This window comes from Salvelinus namaycush, chromosome 8 (genome assembly GCF_016432855.1).
Source record: "Salvelinus namaycush isolate Seneca chromosome 8, SaNama_1.0, whole genome shotgun sequence".
Lineage (NCBI taxonomy): Eukaryota > Metazoa > Chordata > Actinopteri > Salmoniformes > Salmonidae > Salvelinus > Salvelinus namaycush.
The window spans coordinates 58,102,845-58,124,677 of NC_052314.1; the positions used below are offsets into that span (position 1 = coordinate 58,102,845).

Genomic DNA, 21,833 nt, shown 5'->3' on the forward strand with positions numbered 1-21,833 from the left:
CCACATATCCCGAGCACTTGTTGGCTGCTTCTCCTTCACTCTGCGGTCCAACTCATCCCAAACCATCTCAATTGGGTTGAGGTCAGATGATTGTGGAGGCCAGGTCATCTGATGCCTCACTCCACTCTCCTTCTTGGTCAAATAGCTCTTACACAGCCTGGAGGTGTGTTTTGGGTCATTGTCCTGTTGAAAAACAAATGACAGTCCCACTAAGCCCAAACCAGATGGGATAGTGTATCGCTGCAGAATGCTATGGTAGCCATGCTGGTTAAGTGTGCCTTGAATTCTAAATAAATCACTGACAGTGTCACCAGCAAAGCACCCCCATGCCATTACACCTCCTCCTCCATGCTTTACGTTGGGAAATACACATGTGGAGATCATCCGTTCACCCACACCGCTTCTCACAAAGACACAGCGGTTGGGACCAAAAATCTCAAATTTGGACTCCAGACCAAAAGACACATTTCCACTGGTCTAATGTCCATTGCTCATGTTTCTTGGCCCAAGCAAGTCTCTTCTTCTTATTGGCGTCCTTTAGTAGTGGTTTCTTTGCAGCAATTTGACCATGAAGGACTGATTCACGCAGTCTCCTCTGAACAGTTGATGTTGAGATGTGTCTGTTACTTGAACTCTGAAGCATTTATTTGGGCTACAATTTCTGAGGCTGGTAACTAATGAACTTATCCTCTGCAGCAGAGGAAACTCTGGGTCTTCCATTCCTGTGGCGGTCCTCATGAGAGCCAGTTTCATCTTAGCGCTTGGTTTTTACGACTGCACTTGAAGAAACTTTCTAAGTTCTTACATTTTCTGTATTGACTGACCTTCGGGTCTTAGAGTAATGATGGACTGTTGTTTCTCTTTGCTTATTTGAGCTGTTCTTGACATAATATGGACTTGGTCTTTTACCAAATAGGGCTATCTTCTGTATACCACCCTTACCTTGTCACAAAACTGATTGGCTAAAAAGCATTGAGGAAAGAAACTCCACAAATTAATTTAACAAAGCACACCTGTTAATTGAAATGCATTCCAGGTGACTACCTCATGAAGCTAGTTGAGAGAATGCCAAGAGTGTGCAAAGCTGTCAAAGGCCAAAGGTGGCTAGTTGAAGAATCTCAAATATATTTTGATTTGTTTAACACTTTTGGTAACTATATGATTCCATGTGTTGTTTCATAGTTTTAATGTCTTCACTATTATTCTACAATGTGGAAAATAGTACAAATAAATAAAAACCCTTAAAGGAGTAGGTGTTCTAAAACTTTTGACCGATAGTGTATGTAGACGGGTGAGTATCATATGAATAAAGGTTCCCAAAAGAATATATAGATGTTTCTTCTTTAAAAAAATAAAATATGCCAGATGGTTAAATGCTGCAATAGTGGTGGCGAACATGCACCCGAATTCCTGAATTGCCCTGTTGGGGTGAAGGCGACAAAGATAAGATAGTAACGTTGAAGAAACAATGGTAGTTCGATTAGAGACACCAGTGAATGTTCCTCGCCAACAGAGAGATCCTTACATGATGCATGTTAAAAACGGTGACTTGAAATGGTTATAAACTGCACAGCGCAAACAAAGAAAATCTGAGAAAATAAGCATCATTGAGTGCGGTTTAAGGTTTTTTGGGACTCCGGTATTTTACAGCAGAGACATTACAAGTAATCCTGTCGATGAATGTTCCGCTCTCAAGCCCCGGAGCCTGTGTAGGGATGTGATTTGGATTAGGATTCAAGGAGTGGGATGGGTTTTTTATTTATTTATCTTTTTGTATGATGTCGTGCCCCCCCCCCCCTATTTGGTGGATGCCAGATGCAGCGAGAGGCTAGAGAGGCTCAGAATCAGTCATGATGTTTCGTATGCAGAGGATGTAAAACAGATTGGTGGGACTTCAGTGCGGAATGATGGCGCTTCCAAGGCTGCTCCTGTACTACAGTAAGTGGACTTTGTCAGGGCTGGTGTTTCTGCTGGTCCTGGCATGTTTGAGACCTGTTCAGAAATGTTGTGCTCATGAATGTGCTCTGTCAACGGACATTTTGACAGTGAAAGCAGAAATGCCAGGTTGAATGTTATTGTGGATACGGCAAAATAGTTATTGTGGTTAACAGATGTTTCTGTTGAAATGGTTGTAGACATGCTGAATAATTCTACGGGTGGATTGTTTCAGCATGACACAGATACAGTTTAATGGGTTGGGAGGGTTAGTAGGCCATTTACTCCCCCCAGTAATTTTTTGTTAGTAGTGCAGAATTCGGTAGACCATGATTGATTGCACGCTCCAGCACAGTAGGTGGCGGCATGCACCTTAAACGTTTGTTTGCGGACCGCCATGATATCATAGAAGACTAAGACGAACGGAAGTGAACTGTGACCAAGAACAATTTCCACGTTAGCGTTTTTATTGTTAATATTTAGATGTGTATTACCACCCTGGAACTCAAAATATGACTTAACTGGACAGCATCACATACTTAACCCATGTAGTTTTTAATTCGCGTTGGAAACCGGACTTGGTTGATATATGTTATCTAGATAACGCTAGCTAGCTGCTAACAATGGCTAACTATAACGGTATGGTTTTTCACACTCAAATAGCCTCCATCATGGAGGTGCTAGCGAATGCAGCCGTGGCAGAGATCTGTAAACTCGTAGACGATGACTATGCAGTGTTTCGTTTGGAAATAACTCAAAGCCAGAAAGAAAACAGGGCATTGCGGAAGAAACTACTGGAACTGAAGGTGGCACGGGAACGCGCAGAGAGGGCAATACGAGAGCGCGTCTTCACCAGTCGTCCCAGTAGTGTCAAGATCCTCGACCGATACAGAGGAATGGCAAGAGGTACATTTTGCAGAAGGCTGAGCAGCCCCGTTGCCCTATGCAAATTTATTCAGATGTGTTACCCAGAATTGGGTCTTGGTCAGTTTTTGGATTGGATGCAATAATTCCCCTGATTACTTAGCTATCTTGTGCAAATACACAATCATATTCTAACAATTATTGACTTACTGCATTGCCTATTATTTAGTCAATGAAAACATTGATGCATGGAACATAATACATTGATCAATAAATAGTATATCAAGAAGTATTACCTTACATCCCAGGGTTTCCCAAACTCAGTCCTCGGGGTGCACATTTGGGGTTTTGCCCTAATACTACACAGCTGATTCAAATGATCAAAGCTTGATGATTAGTTGATTATTTGAATTCACTGTGTAGTGTTAGGGCAAAACGTGCACCCCTTGGGGTCTTAAGGACTGAGTGTGGGAAAGCCAGAGTTAACCTAACACCTCTTTAACCCGCAATCACTCTCAGGTGAAGGACATCTCACTGGAGGCCACAGGAGCTTTGTGAAGCCAGCTGGACACAATACATGGCGAGATGACCAACCAATCACTATTGATGAGGGGAGTGGAACCTCAACCCAGCAAGTTATTGTGATAGAGGTTAGTGTAATAGTGTTGCATAAAAATGTGTTACTTTGTAGATTAAATATGTCAATTTATTTCAGAAAGGTTCCCCTCAGCTTTCACTTGCTTACATCCTCATTTATCTGCCATGGGGGAGCTTGTGAGACTTCCTTACAACATATTTATCAAATTCTATTCATGTACTGGTAATAACCCCCTCTTCTTGTGTCAGTCTGCAGTTGCAGAGGCTGCAGGTCCTGGGGTCAAGCAGGAGAGGTCTGAAGGAGAGGAGGACCCATGGCACAGTAGAGACATCCAGACTAGAGTAGCTGGAGCGCCCCCTGTAGCCACAGATGACCCCACCACTGCCCCAGCACAGCCCAGGACCCGATGCAGCATCACGGAGGTCAGTGGAATGCCGAACGCCGTCCTCAAGTCAGAGACAGACACCAAGACTTTAACTGTACACACAGGATCTGACCACAGGTCAGACCCAGAGACACTGGGACTGAGGAGACTGGGCTGTCCTCCAGTTCCCGGCTCAGAGTATTTACCGGTATTTCACCAAATCCAGAAGGTGGTTAATTCCCGTGGAGATGGTGATTGTGACACGTTAGACACAGAAGTTGATGATCCGTCTTGTTCTTACGCTACAGAGATGGACCCTGGCAACATGCCCTTGGGTTTAAAGAGACAGACTGATCAGTCGAAATGGGACTGGAACCAGTACAGTAGTACTGCATGCTCTGAAGGGTGCTTAGATAAGAAAGGGGAGGTTATAGTGGTAGATGAAGTGACTGTGAAAGTGGAGGGGGATGTTCCACCCACATGGAATGCAGTTAGTCACCAAGGAGATGGACACTCACAGGGCAGAGATTTCTTAGATTACAGGGAAAGCTTAGAGACAAATCCAAATGTCACGACCCACTCCCCTTTACACGCACTCAGGGATTGCGGCCTAGTGTCCACGTCGATGAGACCTTCCGATTCACAAGGCCACATCCTTTTCGATCAGGTATTGAACTCAAACGACAGGGCTAGAGCCCAGGCTCAGGGAGGGGGAGCCACATCAGGCAATATTAAAGAGAAACGGTTCCTCTGCATGTTCTGTCACAAAGGATTCAGCTGCCTCCAGAAGGTGGAGATCCACCAGAGGGTCCACACAGGGGAGAAACCCTTCAGCTGTACCCAATGTGAGAAGAGGTTCTCCCGCCAGGACCACCTGAAAAGGCACCAGAGGGTCCACACAGGGGAGAAACCGTTCAGCTGTACCCAGTGTCACATGCGCTTCGCCCAGGCTGGTCACCTGAAGATGCACCTGAAGGTCCACACAGGAGAAAGGCAGTTTGCCTGTACGCACTGCGGGAAGAGGTTCACAGAGAGGAGCTACCTCAGGATACACCAGCAGAAAAAACATTCCACTCTATAAAATAGAAAGTTACCCTGCATTAAAGACAAAGATTCATTTTCATTGTTGTCAGCATAAATTTGGGATAATAAGAGTAACACATTATAGTGTTGAATATTCCTGGGTCGAATATTGCATCCAGACATGTTATTTATATATATATATATATATATATAAGCCTAAAAAGTCTGTTTCAAATTGTTTGTGCTATGTAGGCTATATGGTGTTCACAAATTTTCGCAAGAAATATGTATTCAGTTCATCAAGTTTAGTTGAGACGTGTATGTGTGGTTTTCATATGGTGTATTTAACACTTGTTTGTTTAATAAACACAAAATGGGACTTTTCATTCTAAGACTTTCATTGAGAATCTCTTTAGTGTAAGAGGCGTCACTGCAGTACCTGGTTCGATTCCAGGCTGGATCACATCCGGCTGTGATTGGGAGTCCCATAGGGCAGCGCACAATTGGCCCAGCGTCATCCGGGTTTGGCCGTGGTAGGCCGTCATTGTAAATAAGAATTTGTTCTTAACTGACTTGCCTAGTTAAATAAAGGTTAAATATATATTTTTTAAAGCACCTACTGTACACATCAAAATACCTTAGTCAGGTTTGTCAGATGATTTTTTTTACTTATCATTGCTGACTTGTTTTTACCCACAACGTTTTTGTCCACCATGATGTGTTTAACAACAATTTAAGTAATTCTGTAACTACAGTATAGGACTCAAAGGGAGGAGGTCAGAGACCTGGCAGTGATTGTGGACATGATTTTGGACTACAGGAAAAGGAGGGCCGAGCATGCCGCCATTCTCATCGACGGGGCTGTTGTGGAGAGAGCTTCAAGTTCCTTGGTGTCCACATCAACAAACTATCATGGTCCAAACATTCCAAGACAGTCGTGAAGAGGGCACGACAAAACCTATTCCCCCTCAGGAGACTGAAAATATTTTGCATAGGTCCTCAGATCCTCAAAAATGTCTACAGCTGCACCATCGAGAGCATCCTAACCGGTTGAATCACCGCTTGGTATGGCAACTGCAAGGCTCTACAGAGGGGATTGCGTATGGCCCAGTACATCACTGGGGCCAGGACCTCTATACCAGGCGGCGTCAGATGAAGGCCCTAAAACAAAAAAGATACTCCAGCCACCCTAGTCATAGACTCTGCTAACACACAGCAAGCGGTACCAGAGTGCCAAGTCTCGGTCCAAAAGGCTTCTACCCCCAAGCCATAAGCCTGTTGAACAGCAAATCAAATGGCTACCCGGACTATTTGCATTGACCCCTCCCCCCTTTTTACGATGCTGATACTCAATGGTTATTATTTATGCATAGTCAATATACTACAAGTACATATTTACCTCAATTACCGCGACAAACCTGTACCCCCACACATTGACTTGGTCAAACCTGTACCCCTTGTATATAGCATCATTATTGTTGTTTTTTTTGCTCTTTTCTTTTTTACTTAACTTTCATTGTTGTTTAAGGGCTTGTAAGTAAACATCAAATACAACTTGATTTGAAACAAGGTGAGGATGGGTAAACACTTTTTTTTGTAGCCATTCGGCAGACGCTTTTATCCAGAGCGATTTACAGTAGTGAGTGCAATACATTTTCATACTTTTTTTTGTACTGGTCCCCAGTGGGAATCGAACCCACAACCCTGGCGTTGCAAGCGCCATGCTCTACTAACTGAGCCACACGGGACCCATTTGTGTCATGAAAACTCTGTTGCATCTGGAAGTATTTAACAATACAGCTGTTTGTATAAATAGATAGTAACAGCATTTGCCTTTTGCTATTTGAGTGATTGCATGTTGAAAGTGTGTTCTCTGTACACGTGTGTACGTACCTGAGGGAGTGTGTGTAATCAGTATCACCTGTCTCTTCCAGGAGGGTCCAGAGGTGCTGCTGGTGAAGGAGGAGGGGTGTGAGGAGGGTCTGGGGAACCATGAGGAGAACATGGTCATGGAGGACCACACACTACACCTCCTCCTGAACCCACAGAGGAACCAGCTGAGCAGCACAGGACCACACACAGTCTCACTGAGGTGAGCCCACTGTAAACTACGATCTGAATTATATTAGGTCTGGGTAGGAGTATTGATCTAGAATCAGTTTTGCCTTTTAGATGATAATGAATTAGACCATGTAGACATGCGGGGACTTGATCCTCGATCAGAACTTCTACTCTGAGACTCTTTGTGGATACGGGTCTTGATGAATTTTGTCTTAAGTGTGGGACCATGCCTTTCAATTATCAAACCATTAAAGAGTGTCAACTAATCAAATCAACTAACATATGTTTGCATAGTACTCATAGCAATCCCTCATTGTCCAATCAGAAGATGCTCCATAGCAGGGTGCTCATATCAGATTTCTTGATCCAACATCCTCTCACTCTGTATCTCTTAGTCAGTAGACATGGAGAATGGGAAGCCTGATCTGCTGCTGGTCAAAGAGGAGACAATAGAGGATGGACCAGAGAGCATTGATCTGCTGAGTGGACTAAAGATGGGGGAGCAAGGTAAGGGAGAAATACATATAGCCTACATACAGTAATAGATCTTCAATAGGAATAGTGATGCACCTGGCTTTTATTTTTTCTTCATTCATAAAATTAAATCACCACAACTTGTGTTTACATATTTGAACACATAATTTATGAACTTCACCAGGTAATTGACTCCGACTCCATTGGGCCCATGGTGACGACATCACTGAGCAAGCCAGGACCAGAGACGACATAGTGGAGGTCAGTGGATGGGACAGCGTCCTCAACTGTTAACCACAACTAGAAACACAGTCAAACACAACAACCAAGCTTAGTCTCCATGACAACGGGGTGAAGAATAGATTTCTATAGACAACGGAACGATTTGATTAGTGTAGTGTTAGCTAGCTACATAGTTGTCTTTGCTGTCCTTGTATCTAAGATAATTGTGTAGTTTAGAGTAATTATCTAGCCAGTTATCGAGGTTACCTAGCCAGTTATCGAGGCTACCTAGCCAGCAACACTTTCAAACAAAGTCAACAACGCAGCCACTGCTAGCTAGCCTACTTCACCAGCCAGCAGTACTGCATCATTTTAATCATTTTAGTCAATAAGATTTTTGCAACGTAAGCTTAACTTTCTGAACATTCGAGACGTGTAGTCCACTTGTCATTCCAATCTCCTTTGCATTAGCGTAGCCTCTTCTGTAGCCTGTCAACTATGTGTCTGTCTATCCCTGTTCTCTCCTCTCTGCACAGACCATACAAACGCTTCACACCGCGTGGCCGCTGCCACCCTAACCTTGTGGTCCCAGCGCGCACGACCCACGTGGAGTTCCAGGTCTCCGGCAGCCTCTGGAACTGCCGATCTGCGGCCAACAAGGCAGAGTTCATCTCAGCCTATGCTTCCCTCCAGTCCCTCGACTTCTTGGCACTGACGGAAACATGGATTACCACAGATAACACTGCTACTCCTACTGCTCTCTCCTCGTCTGCCCACGTGTTCTCGCACACCCCGAGAGCTTCTGGTCAGCGGGGTGGTGGCACTGGGATCCTCATCTCTCTCAAGTGGACATTCTCTCTTTCTCCCCTGACCCATCTGTCTATCGCCTCCTTTGAATTCCATGCTGTCACAGTTACCAGCCCTTTCAAGCTTAACATCCTTATCATTTATCGCCCTCCAGGTTCCCTTGGAGAGTTCATCAATGAGCTTGACGCCTTGATAAGTTTCTTCCCTGAGGCTGGCTCACCTCTCACAGTTCTGGGTGACTTTAACCTCCCCACGTCTACCTTTGACTCATTCCTCTCTGCCTCCCTCTTTCCACTCCTCTCCTCTTTTGACCTCACCCTCTCACCTTCCCCCCCTACTCACAAGGCAGGCAATACGCTTGACCTCATCTTTACTAGATGCTGTTCTTCCACTAATCTCATTGCAACTCCCCTCCAAGTCTCCGACCACTACTTTGTATCCTTTTCCCTCTCGCTCTCATCCAACACTTCCCACTCTGCCCCTACTCGGATGGTATCGCGCCGTCCCAACCTTCGCTCTCTCTCCCCCGCTACTCTCTCCTCTTCCATCCTATCATCTCTTCCCTCTGCTCAAACCTTCTCCAACCTATCTCCTGATTCTGCCTCCTCAACCCTCCTCTCCTCCCTTTCTGCATCCTTTGACTCTCTATGTCCCCTATCCTCCAGGCCGGCTCGGTCCTCCCCTCCTGCTCCGTGGCTCGACGACTCATTGCGAGCTCACAGAACAGGGCTCCGGGCAGCCGAGCGGAAATGGAGGAGAACTCGCCTCCCTGCGGACCTGGCATCCTTTCACTCCCTCCTCTCTACATTTTCCTCTTCTGTCTCTGCTGCTAAAGCCACTTTCTACCACTCTAAATTCCAAGCATCTGCCTCTAACCCTAGGAAGCTCTTTGCCACCTTCTCCTCCCTCCTGAATCCTCCTCCCCCTCCCCCCCCCCCCCTCCTCCCTCTCTGCGGATGACTTCGTCAACCATTTTGAAAAGAAGGTTGACGACATCCGATCCTCGTTTGCTAAGTCAAACGACACCGCTGGTTCTGCTCACACTGCCCTACCCTGTGCTTTGACCTCTTTCTCCCCTCTCTCCCCAGATGAAATCTCGCGTCTTGTGACGGCCGGCCGCCCAACAACCTGCCCGCTTGACCCTATCCCCTCCTCTCTTCTCCAGACCATTTCCGGAGACATTCTCCCTTACCTCACCTCGCTCATCAACTCATCCTTGACCGCTGGCTACGTCCCTTCCGTCTTCAAGAGAGCGAGAGTTGCACCCCTTCTGAAAAAACCTACACTCGATCCCTCCGATGTCAACAACTACAGACCAGTATCCCTTCTTTCTTTTCTCTCCAAAACTCTTGAACGTGCCGTCCTTGGCCAGCTCTCCTGCTATCTCTCTCAGAATGACCTTCTTGATCCAAATCAGTCAGGTTTCAAGACTAGTCATTCAACTGAGACTGCTCTTCTCTGTGTCACGGAGGCGCTCCGCACTGCTAAAGCTAACTCTCTCTCCTCTGCTCTCATCCTTCTAGACCTATCGGCTGCCTTTGATACTGTGAACCATCAGATCCTCCTCTCCACCCTCTCCGAGTTGGGCATCTCCGGCGCGGCCCACGCTTGGATTGCGTCCTACCTGACAGGTCGCTCCTACCAGGTGGCGTGGCGAGAATCTGTCTCCTCACCACGTGCTCTCACCACTGGTGTCCCCCAGGGCTCTGTTCTAGGCCCTCTCCTATTCTCGCTATACACCAAGTCACTTGGCTCTGTCATAACCTCACATGGTCTCTCCTATCATTGCTATGCAGACGACACACAATTAATCTTCTCCTTTCCCCCTTCTGATAACCAGGTGGCGAATCGCATCTCTGCATGTCTGGCAGACATATCAGTGTGGATGACGGATCACCACCTCAAGCTGAACCTCGGCAAGACGGAGCTGCTCTTCCTCCCGGGGAAGGACTGCCCGTTCCATGATCTCGCCATCACGGTTGACAACTCCATTGTGTCCTCCTCCCAGAGCGCTAAGAACCTTGGCGTGATCCTGGACAACACCCTGTCGTTCTCAACTAACATCAAGGCGGTGGCCCGTTCCTGTAGGTTCATGCTCTACAACATTCGCAGAGTACGACCCTGCCTCACACAGGAAGCGGCGCAGGTCCTAATCCAGGCACTTGTCATCTCCCGTCTGGATTACTGCAACTCGCTGTTGGCTGGGCTCCCTGCCTGTGCCATTAAACCCCTACAACTCATCCAGAACGCCGCAGCCCGTCTGGTGTTCAACCTTCCCAAGTTCTCTCACGTCACCCCGCTCCTCCGCTCTCTCCACTGGCTTCCAGTTGAAGCTCGCATCCGCTACAAGACCATGGTGCTTGCCTACGGAGCTGTGAGGGGAACGGCACCTCCGTACCTTCAGGCTCTGATCAGGCCCTACACCCAAACAAGGGCATTGCGTTCATCCACCTCTGGCCTGCTCGCCTCCCTACCTCTGAGGAAGTACAGTTCCCGCTCAGCCCAGTCAAAACTGTTCGCTGCTCTGGCACCCCAATGGTGGAACAAACTCCCTCACGACGCCAGGTCAGCGGAGTCAATCACCACCTTCCGGAGACACCTGAAACCCCACCTCTTTAAGGAATACCTAGGATAGGATAAAGTAATCCTTCTAACCCCCCCCCTCCCCCCCTTAAAAGATTTAGATGCACTATTGTAAAGTGGCTGTTCCACTGGATATCATAAGGTGAATGCACCAATTTGTAAGTCGCTCTGGATAAGAGCGTCTGCTAAATGACTTAAATGTAAATGTAGATTTGGTTTGTGGGGACGGGGAGCTGTCGGTATGCGGCGGTAGAGAACAGATTTGGCTAGAGATGTTCCGTCCTGCTCCTATAATTTTGATTCAGAGACTGATGGCACCTCAGGTTAACCCCCTAACAGGTGCTGCCTTCAGCCTGCCTTATATAGGATCTATCAACTGGAACACTCCCTGACCTTCATCCCTCACACTCTCCTAATGTTAAACCAGACCTCAGACAATGCCAGTGCCTCAACACTAAATTGCTACACAAGCCCATTGACAAATGACAGTAGTAGAGACGTAATCAGTAAAGTTTCCTGTGTTTGTTCTGTGGGAAAGCCTTCAATTTCCCAAACAGGCTGAGATCCACCAGAAGGTCCACACAGGGGAGAAAACCCTACAGCTGCCCCCAGTGTGAGAAGAGGTTCTCACATCAGCACCAGCTGAAGATGCACCTGAAGATCCACACAGGAGAAAGGCGGTTTGCCTGTACGCACTACAGGAAAAGGTTCTCAGAGAGGAGCTACCTCAGGATACACCAGCAGAAAATGCACACATGAATAGAGTGTAGTGACATGTAATGTAGTACTAATTAGTTTGTAGTTAATTCTGTTGGTTTTGGATGTATGGAACTGGATGAGGTGAACAGAGGAAAGAATGAGTATGATGAGGCAGAGTAGATGATATGGTGATGGTTGGTGTGGTGGTGACTTTAAAACAGTTAGAGGTTAATGGCGGTGATAGGAGAAATCTGAGGATGGAACAGCAACAGCAACATTGTAGTTACTCCACAAAACTGACTTAATTTACAGAGTGAAAAGAAGGAAGCCTGTACAGAATTTAAAAAAATCTAGAACATGCATCCTGTTTGTAACAAGGCACTAGAGTAATACTGTAAAAAAAATGTGGTAAAGAAATTCACTTTTTGCCCTGAATACAAAGTGTTGTTGTATTGGATTTGCCCCAAACACATCAGAGTACCACTCTCCATATTTTCAAGCATAGTGGTGGCTGCATGATGTTATGTGTAATCGTTAAGGACTGGGGAAATTTTCAGAATAAAAAATAAACGGAATGTAGCTAAGCGCAGTCAAAATCCTAGAGGAAAACCTGGTTCAGTCTGCTTTCCACCAGACACCGGGAGAGGAATTCACCTTTCAGCAAGACAATAACCTAAAACACAAGGCCAAATGTACACTGGAGTTGCTTAACAAGAAGACATTGAATGTTCCTGAGTGGCCGAGTTACAGTTTTGACTTAAATCTGCTTGAAAATCTATGGCAAGAATTAAAAATGGCTGTCTAGCAATGATCAACAACCAATTTTACAGAGCTTGAAGAATGTTGAAATGAATAATGGGCAAAATAAACTCTTTGTGACAAACAGAAAGATGCAGCTGTAATCACTGCCAAAGGTGATTCTGACATGTATTGACTCTGTATTTCATTATCAATACATCTTCTAAAAACATGCTTTCACTTTGTCATTATTGGCTATTAGGTGTAGATGGGTTAGGGAAAAAATGATTTAATACATTTCAATTCAGTCTGTAACAACAAAATGTGGCATACGTCAAGGGGTATGAATACTTTGCGAATGCACTGTAGTTGGGGGTTCGCCTTAATCAGATATTTTGTCATCCTCCCCTCTATCAACTCCCATATCTGTTATGTGTATTATTGTTATGAATCTCCCATTGCTGTAGCAAACATTGCAACTCAATAATTGACTTTGGCTGTATTTATACTGATGTATGTCACCACTGTGTTTAGTCTACAGTCCTTGACTTCAAGCTGTTTGCAGTAAATGGCCTATAAGTTACCTTCAGGGGATGACTGAGGTGAAATATTAAACCTGAACTAAATTGAACCTGTAGTTGATATTCCAGTCTTTACAAACTGGGTCAGTGTACAACCTGTTTAATTCTGGGTCATGCCATTTGATTTCAATCACTTTTTGACCACACCCCTTTTGATTCAAACAAAACTTTTCATACATATTTGCGGTAAGGTAGAAGTGGTCAGAAAGTAACATTTTGGACCTATGTTCCAAAAAATCCAGGAGAGGGAGGTGCTCAAAGTTGAGCCATTTGGCATACCCCATCATACCATGAGACATCCATGTCTTCATCACTGGGAAAGATAAACGGTTGAATTTGATAGCATTTTAAAAGGTTGCAAACATGGTTGTCAAACTATTTGATAATTTTATTTTTTAAACTTTTAATGTCAATTATCTAAAAACAAAACAATTATTTGTTTGCATATGTTGCAGCTTTTGACCATCTTTGTAAGTAGTAATTGGAAGTTAAAATATACATTTCAATATCAAATGGTGTACCAGCTAAATTGCAGTGGTCTAAAGGGATAGGCCCATTCTATGAATTGTATTTCTATGATTGATATGACACCCCCCCCCCCCCCCCCTGTATTCAAGAGTATGCTGTGTCTCAACTGAGGGCGGGCACATACATACATACACACACCTCATGATGTAAATTAGGGTCTAAACTACAACGTGTGAAAATAAATAAAACAAATCTGACTTTAAGCATTTTTAGATATAGTACCTTAGATTTTTTATTAAAAAAACATTCATTTCAAGAAATTATAAAATAGTTTGACAACCCTGTTTTTAAACTTTTAAATGATATCAAACTAATTTTTTTTTACAGTGATGAAGATATGGATGTCTCATGGTATAGTGGGGTATGCAAAATGGGGCATCTCTATCTCGTGAACGTTTTGGCATTCAGGTCCAAAAAGCCACTTTCTGACCACTTCTACCATGGGCAATATGTATAAAAAGTTTCATTCATATCAAATGAAACTGGTGAAAAAAGTGATTAAAATTAAATGGAACGACCTTTCTGTTTAGGAGAGTAATTCACCCCAAAACCCTCATTAACCTTTTGTTAACTTGTCATTTGAAACAATGTGGCCAATCAGCTTAAATCCAATAGTTTTTTTCATTTTGAACAAACATATTAAACCGTACACAACCGGTGCAATATGTATGTCCATATATGAAAAAACGATTGGATTTAAGCTGATTGGCCACTATAAATGCCGTAAAATGAGCAGAAACACTCCACGGGTGTAAACTCCGTGGATTTGAAAACAAGAAGTGCTCCTGAGTAGAATGGACCCACTTTTACTGCGACACAATGTACAGAAAATTCTGCAATAAATGATAGGAGTACACACACAAAAACATTGTTGACCATTTCGACTTGAAAAAATAACAAATCACATATTTCATAGAAATACTTTTAATTATTCTTTGTATGATAACTAGTATAAAATATTCATAATTGTGCACATTTTCCATCATTTTCATCCCAAGTATTAATTCCCTTACGAAACTGCAATGTATATTTTGTAACTGCAGTTTTGAACCCAGTAATTGCAGTGTGCTGCGGTTGAACTGCAGTTACACTGCAAAATGACTTAATTAAAACATTTTGGACGCATTATAGGCCTATAGTGTATTGCATTGGGACCAATGGAGTGGGTGGAGTAGACAGTGTTGCTGGCATATAGACCTCAGCCCTCCATGAAATAACACCATATATATATATAGACTCTACAGACTTTAGTGAGTAATCCAAACCCCACTTTTACTTCGACACCTAGAAGTTGTCTCTAAGCCAATATGTAATTGAAGGCCTGTAGTGTATTGCATTGCGACCAATTGTGCGGGTGGAGTAGAAAGTGTTGCTGGACACAGTATAGACCTCAGTCCCACATGAAATAACACCATATAGCTTCTACAGACCCTGGTGAGTAATCCCAACCCCACTTTTACTTCAGCACCTAGAATAGCTCTCTCTAAAAGCCAATATGTATTTAATGTATATTGTATTGCATTGGGGGGACTTATTTGACCTTTGAACATGTTTAAAACCCCAAAATAAATTAAAATATCACTTTTATGAACAAATATTAATCATTGTTAATATTTAGACAATTACGTTTCACATATCATGAATAAATATAGGTTATTGATACTTTCTATTACATGGGGAAATTTTATTTTGAAAAAATTCCGAAAACCTGTGAACCGGAAGTACTTTTTTGTGTTGTGACAAGGTGCTGGTGTAAACAGTTACCAATAACAATTTCATCGTTAAGAGTTTTACTTTAGACGTTTATTAACACCCTGGAACTCAAACTATGAATAATTTAACTGTATAACAATATATACATACCCCATGGAGTGTTTAATTCGCGTTTGAGACAGGACTTGCTTGATATATGTTATCTAGGTAACGCTAGCTAGCTTTATTTTGCCATTGTTAGCCATTGTAGCTAACAATGGCTAACTGTATGGTTTTTCACACTCAAATAGCCTCCATCATGGAGGTGCTAGCAAATGCAGCTGTGGCGGAGATCTGTAAACTCGTAGACGACGACTATGCAGTGTTTCGTTTGGAAATAACTCAAAGCCAGAAAGAAAACAGGGCATTGCGGAGGAAACTACAGGTACTGGAACTAAAGGGGTCACGGGAGCGCATCCTCGCAAGTCGTCCCAGAAGTGTCAAGATCCTCGACCGATACAGAGGAATGGGAAGAGGTATGGGAAGAGGCATTTTGCAGAATGCCGAAGTTGCGAGGCCTGTCGCCCGGTTCCGCTCTGCGCATGTGTGACTTTAGATTTGTTACTTTATATGGTTAACCAGAATTGGGTGTTGGATAGTATGTAATAATTCCCTAGATATTTTGCGCAAAGACACAATATCATATCCTAACCAGATTCTTAATTTACTACATTTCCTGTTATGTACTCATTGAAAACAATGTGATGCATGGAACATAATAAATAGTATATCAAGAAGTTATAAGAAGTGTTACCTTACATCCTTGCCAATTGTAGACAGCATCAATAGTGTACAATATACCACTAACCTAACCACTTATTTTCCTCCAATCACTCTCTCAGGTGAAGGACATCTCACTGGAGGCCACAGGAGCTTTGTTAAACCAGCGGGACACAATACATGGAGAGATGGCCAACCAATCACTGTTGATGAGGGGAGTGGAATCTCAACCCAGCACGTTATCATGATAGAGGTTAGTGTAATAGTGTTGCATAAAAAATAATGAATTACTTTTTAAATCAAATGTGTCCTGTTTATTTCAGAAAGGCTCCCCTCAGCTATTCACTTGCATGTACATCCTTATTTATCTGCCAATGCGGAGTTTGTGAAACTTCCCTATGACATTGTTATGCAATTCTTACATGCTGACTACACCGGCCACACGTGTGCGCCTTCGCGCGCATGTTGATTTTGTCCATCCACACCAGACGCAGTTTGAAATATCAAAGTGAACCAACTATATTAATTTGGGGACAGGTCATTATACTGTGGGGGAAGTGTTATGTTTATGTATCAAATCAATGCTACAAAGTATCGAATCAAGGCTACTTTCTAATAACTAATTGGAAAGGTTCATGCAGATGACTGGCTGATCGTGTATGGAGGAATCCTCACTATCACTGTTCCTCAACTTGGCAATACGCCCAGAATATTGCTATGGGAACAACCGAGGTATCTCAGTTTCAAGGTCTCAACTTGGAGAGAGAGAAAGCCTTGTGAGGTGGTGTGGGGATGCTTTGCTGCCTCAGGACCTGGACGACTTGCCTTTAATAGAAGGAACCATGAATTCTGCTCTGTATCAGAGAATTCTACAGGAGAATGTCAGGCCATCCGTCTGTGAGCTGAAGCTGAAGTGCAGCTGGGTCATGCAGCAAAACAATGATTCAAAACACACAATCAAGTCTACATGAAAATGGTTAAAAAGCAACACATTTGAAGTTTTGTAATGGCCTAGTCAAAGTCCAGACCTAATCCCAATTAAGATGTGGTGGCAGGACTTGAAACGAGCAGTTCATGCTTGAAAACCCACAAATGTCGCTGAGTTAAAGCATGCAAGAATGGGCCAAAATTCCTCCACAGCGATGTGAGAGACTGATCAACAACTACAGGAAGCATTTGTTTGCAGTTATTGCAGCTGAAGGTGGCACAACAAGTTATTGAGTGTAAGGGGGCAATAACTTTCACACAGGGGGATTGGGTGTTGCATAACTTTTTTAAATAAATAAAATAAGTTAAATATATATATATATATATATATATTTAACTCAGGTTCCCTTTATCTAATATTAGCTTTTGGTTGAAGATCTGATAACATTCACTATCAAAAATATGCAAAAATAGAGTATCAGAAAGGGGTCAAATAATTTTTCAAAGGCACTGTAGATACACAGGCTCCGATACGATACAGGAACGATATGTTTTAGTTAGAGCTGGGACGAAAAAAAATCCATGGCAAAAATGAAAACACGAAGCAGGCAAAACTTTTTGGCCCTTTAAAAACCTGTTGTATATAACATTTTATATGCTATAACTTGGCAAATCAATACATGTGACTCTGGATGACAACATAATGAGGTTTGTTTCCAACATTAGGTCTGACTCCCTAAAGAAGTTAAATCCGCTTCATGTTATGTTTCCTTGCCATGATACTAAAGAGTATCGCAATTCTGGTATGGTCCCGGCCCTAGTTGTAGTTTAAAAATAAATCGGTGCGAATCGGTTTGATTAGAGAACGATTCGATGTGATTCAGTTCGATGCGCAAACATTTGTTGCATTAACACATTCATTTTCCATTCTAAATTAAAATCTGCTGCTGATGGAGCTCATGAACTGGGCCTCTCTGAGCTGGAGCTGACTGTGTGTGTGTCTATTATGTATGTCTATGGTGTGTGTGTGTTAGTGGTGCGCGGGTCAGCTGTTTGTTCACCCACCCGCAATTGCTAATAACCCATCAGCAACCGCCCAACTATATGTGATAAAGTTAAAATCTGAGGCCCGCACCCGACCCTAACCCGGTAATATAGAAAATGCGCTGTAGGCTACAGTCAAAGATGGGGGAAGATTTTTGGACAGGGGGTGCAGGAATCTTTTTTGCCTCATTATAAATGTTTCTGCTTATAATTTGACATTTTGGTAGGCTATTTTGTTTTTCAACTTGTCTATAATTAGATACATGCAGCTTCTCTTCTGTCATCGTATGCTACCCTAGAAGACTAAATAAACCCTTGCTCACCAGCATAATGTCAATAAATAATAGAATGCGGTAAAGCTTTCTGTCATCTCTGCTGCTTTCGTTGGGCAAAGACGAATAGGGACCTGGTAGAAAGTGCAATATATAAAATTTAAAAAAAAAATAGGAAAGATTTTGTGCATAATTTCCAAATGACAGTTTGTAAGGAAATAGAAATTTGTGAAAACGATCCAACATGTTTCTGATAAGATTTCAGTTTGGCTTGGATGCATATTTTACGTGGTTGAAATACTATCAGCTTTTATGATGCTGATAAAGATGGCACCTCTACTGACGGTCCCTAACTGCGCATTCGCATTCTCTCAAGATGCTGAAAGAAAGAAATCATATTTCTCTAATTTTGATGCAAGAAATGCTTAATTCTGCAGGAGTTAATATTAAGACTATGTGAGAGGTTATAGACCTACAGTCAGTGTCCAGAATCTCACTGTAGCCAACCTCGTTTGAGCATTTCGTATTATTCTGTATGTTCACATTTCATATGTAAAGGATGTATGTCTATTATCTATGTACTAGGCACCTGATCTGAGCCATAAGGGATACTAGGTATTTACCACTATCAGATTAGGGGGGTCAATGTAGCCTATGTTTTTGTCTCCCCACTTTGGATCTGAAATCACCATCACCCACTAATTAACTTGTCATGTTTGCAGATTGTGTTTGAGCTCGTAATGTATCAATATTGATCGTTTACAAATTAGCTATGACATAGCCAATTCATTTATAGCACAACTTTGGATTTCACCACCCCATCTCAAAAACAAATGCCAGATTGCTGTCATCATTCTGAAATGATTAACTTTACCCAGTATATCTAAAAATGACAATATACACTGATTGTTTGAAGCAAAACTACCAAAACTATTGCTGATGGTGAACCTGAACAATCGAAACTCAGATCTGTTGTAAGCCCCCGTTCAGCAGCTTAACTATGCTACTGATATTTCCTGGGGTTGTTCGGCATGCAAGCTGACTTGTAGACCAATGACTGTCAACACGGGTACATTCTTAGTTCGACACTGAAGAGAGGACGCATCGGTTGTGACAAAAGATGAGGTATGGTAAGGTAGAAAGAAAGTAACATGTTAGTGAATCAGCGTTTTGTAATGTTTGAATGGACTTTCTGACCGACGCGTTGACCGACCAATGGGTGCGGACCAATGCAGTTGTATTTGAAACATTTTAATTGGGACCGATGTGTTTTGGTTGAATAGTTACATCCCTACCGATTCTACTCATGAATAATAACCTCCTCTCTTCTTGTATCAGTCTGCAGGTCCTGGGGTCAAGCATGAGAGGTCTGAACGAGAGGACGAGCCACAACACAGCAGAGACATCCAGACTGTAGCAGCGGCTGGAGTGACGCCCCCTGTAGCCACTGAGGACCTTGCCACCGCCGTGCCCCAGCCCAGGGCCCGATGCAGCATCACGGAGGTCAGTGGAACGCCGAACGCCGTCTTCAAGTCAAAGACCAACACAGAGACTTTAACTGTAACACAAAGGCTCTTACACACAGGATCTGACCACAGATCAGACCCAGAGAGACTGGGGCCGCTGGGCTGTCCTGCTCCCGACTCAGAGTATTTACTTTACGGTAACTCGAGCATGAGGACGGTTCATTCCCATCCGGACTCAGGTGACGTGTTAGAGACTGGTAATGATCCGTCTTGTTCTTACACTACAGAGATGGACCCTGGCAACATGCCCTTGGGTTTAGAGACACACACTGATCTGTCTACAGGGGACTGGAACCGGTACAGTAGTAGTGTACACTCTGAAGGGTGCCTAGATAAACAAGGGGAGGGTCTGGTCGTAGATGAAGTGACTGTGAAAGTGGAGGGTGACACTCCTCCCACATGGAATGCAGATAGTCACCTAGGAGACAAAAACTCACAGGGCAGAGGTTTCATAGATTACAGGGAAAGCTTAGAGACAAATCCAAATGTCACGACCCACTCCCCTTTACCCGCGCTCAGGGATCACAACCCAGTGTCCACGTCGATGGGGCATTACGATTCACACAGCCGCATCCTTTTCGATCAGGTATTGAACTCAAACGACATGGCTAGAGCCCAGGCTCAGGGAGGGGGAGCCACATCAGGCAATAGTAAAGAGAAACGGTTCCTCTGCATGTTCTGTAAGAAAGGCTTCAGCTGCCCTCAGACAGTGGAGATCCACCAGAGGGTCCACACAGGGGAGAAGCCCTACAGCTGTACTCAGTGTCCCATGCGCTTCACACAGGCTGGTGACCTGAAGAGGCACCACAGGGTTCACACAGGGGAGAAACCTTACATCTGCCCGCAGTGTCACATCCGCTTCACCCAGGCTAGCAGCCTGAAGAGGCACCTGAAGGTCCACACAGGAGAAAAGCTGTTCGCCTGTACGCACTGCGGGAAGAGGTTCTCAGAGAGGAGCATCCTCAGGATACACCAGCAGAAAAACCATTCCACAAAATAAAAACCATTCCAATGTATAGTTTAAGTTTAGATCAAACCCTGCATTAAAGACAAAGATGTATTGTCAGTGTTGTCCGCAGAAAATATCCACTGATATATTTGGAAGAATGAGAGTAACAGATTTCAGTGTTGAATATTCCTGGGTAGAATATTGCATCCAGACATTGTGTGATATATAAGCCTAAAAAGTCTAACATATTGTGTTTGTATTGTGTAGGCTATATGATGTTCACAAATGCCTATTTCATTACTTCCATTCTACTACTTAAAAAAAAAAAAAGTAATTAATTAGAAAAATGTATGCAGTTTATCAACTTCGTGCAGATCTTTTGTTGAGACGTGTGGTTTTCATATGGTGTATTTAAACCTTGTTTATATTTAGTAAACACAAAATGGGACTTTTCATTCTAAGACTTTCATTGAGACTCTCTTTAGTATACATCACATCTGATCTCACCCTATTCTGCATACACCCAACAGTGCTTTATAACCAATATACACTTACTAAATATACCTACAAATACCCACACACTAACAAATACCCTGTAGTCTATTACACTAACAAACACCATGTAGTCTATTACACTAACAAACACCTACTGATGATGACTTAACTTATCATAGCTGACTTATTTTTTTACCCACATTATCCTATTTATGTCCACCATGATGGGTTTAACAACAATGAAGTAATTATGTAACTACAGTATAGGACTCAAACGTAGTGGGGATGGGTAACTCTCCGGGCCATACTTGCCAAAATTAGAAAAAGTTAAAGGTTAAGTTTAAGCGACCACCTAATGAGGTTAGTAGGTTATCATAGGGCTAAATCTGCAAGCTTATGTAATGGGAACAGCTAACATGTAGCCTTTGCTCACGTGCCACTACGTCAACGATTTTAATTGGCTGTTGCTTAAACTTAACCTTGAACTTAAACCGTTTCTAATGTTCGTAAGTATGGCCCCAACATGTTGAAAGTGTGTTTATTATACGTGTGTGCGACTGTGTGTGTGTACGTACCTGAGGGAGAGTATGTCCGTGTAATCTGTATCACCTGTCACTTCCAGGAGGAGGAGGGTCCAGAGGTGCTGCTGGTGAAGGAGGAGGGGTGTGAGG

The 21,833-nt window shown here is 43.4% G+C and overlaps 2 protein-coding genes and 1 long non-coding RNA gene across 4 annotated transcripts; all 3 read left to right on the plus strand.

Annotated features, from left to right (window-relative positions):
* The first annotated feature begins 2,354 nt into the window (after positions 1–2,354).
* Positions 2,355–7,285, plus strand: LOC120053013. 2 transcript variants are annotated; one of them, XM_039000264.1, is made up of 5 exons: positions 2,355–2,841; positions 3,319–3,449; positions 3,646–3,819; positions 6,719–6,876; positions 7,241–7,285. In XM_039000264.1, exons 1-5 carry the CDS (start codon positions 2,559–2,561, stop codon positions 7,245–7,247), a joined length of 753 nt encoding a protein of 250 aa, XP_038856192.1. In that variant the 5' UTR covers positions 2,355–2,558; the 3' UTR covers positions 7,248–7,285. The 2 variants fall into 2 exon arrangements, with proteins under 2 accessions (XP_038856192.1, XP_038856194.1); XM_039000266.1 differs by lacking the exons at positions 6,719–6,876; positions 7,241–7,285 and adding an exon at positions 4,532–4,646.
* Positions 7,286–7,300: 15 nt separating this feature from the next.
* Positions 7,301–8,126, plus strand: LOC120053024. Its single transcript, XR_005477426.1, has 3 exons — positions 7,301–7,352; positions 7,504–7,580; positions 8,078–8,126. It is a non-coding gene; the product is annotated as an uncharacterized LOC120053024 (long non-coding RNA).
* A 7,090-nt stretch (positions 8,127–15,216) lies between these two features.
* Positions 15,217–21,168, plus strand: LOC120052955 (gastrula zinc finger protein 5-1-like). Its single transcript, XM_039000199.1, has 3 exons — positions 15,217–15,705; positions 16,072–16,202; positions 19,531–21,168. Exons 1-3 carry the CDS (start codon positions 15,447–15,449, stop codon positions 20,716–20,718), a joined length of 1,578 nt encoding a protein of 525 aa, XP_038856127.1. The 5' UTR covers positions 15,217–15,446; the 3' UTR covers positions 20,719–21,168.
* Positions 21,169–21,833: the final 665 nt, after the last annotated feature.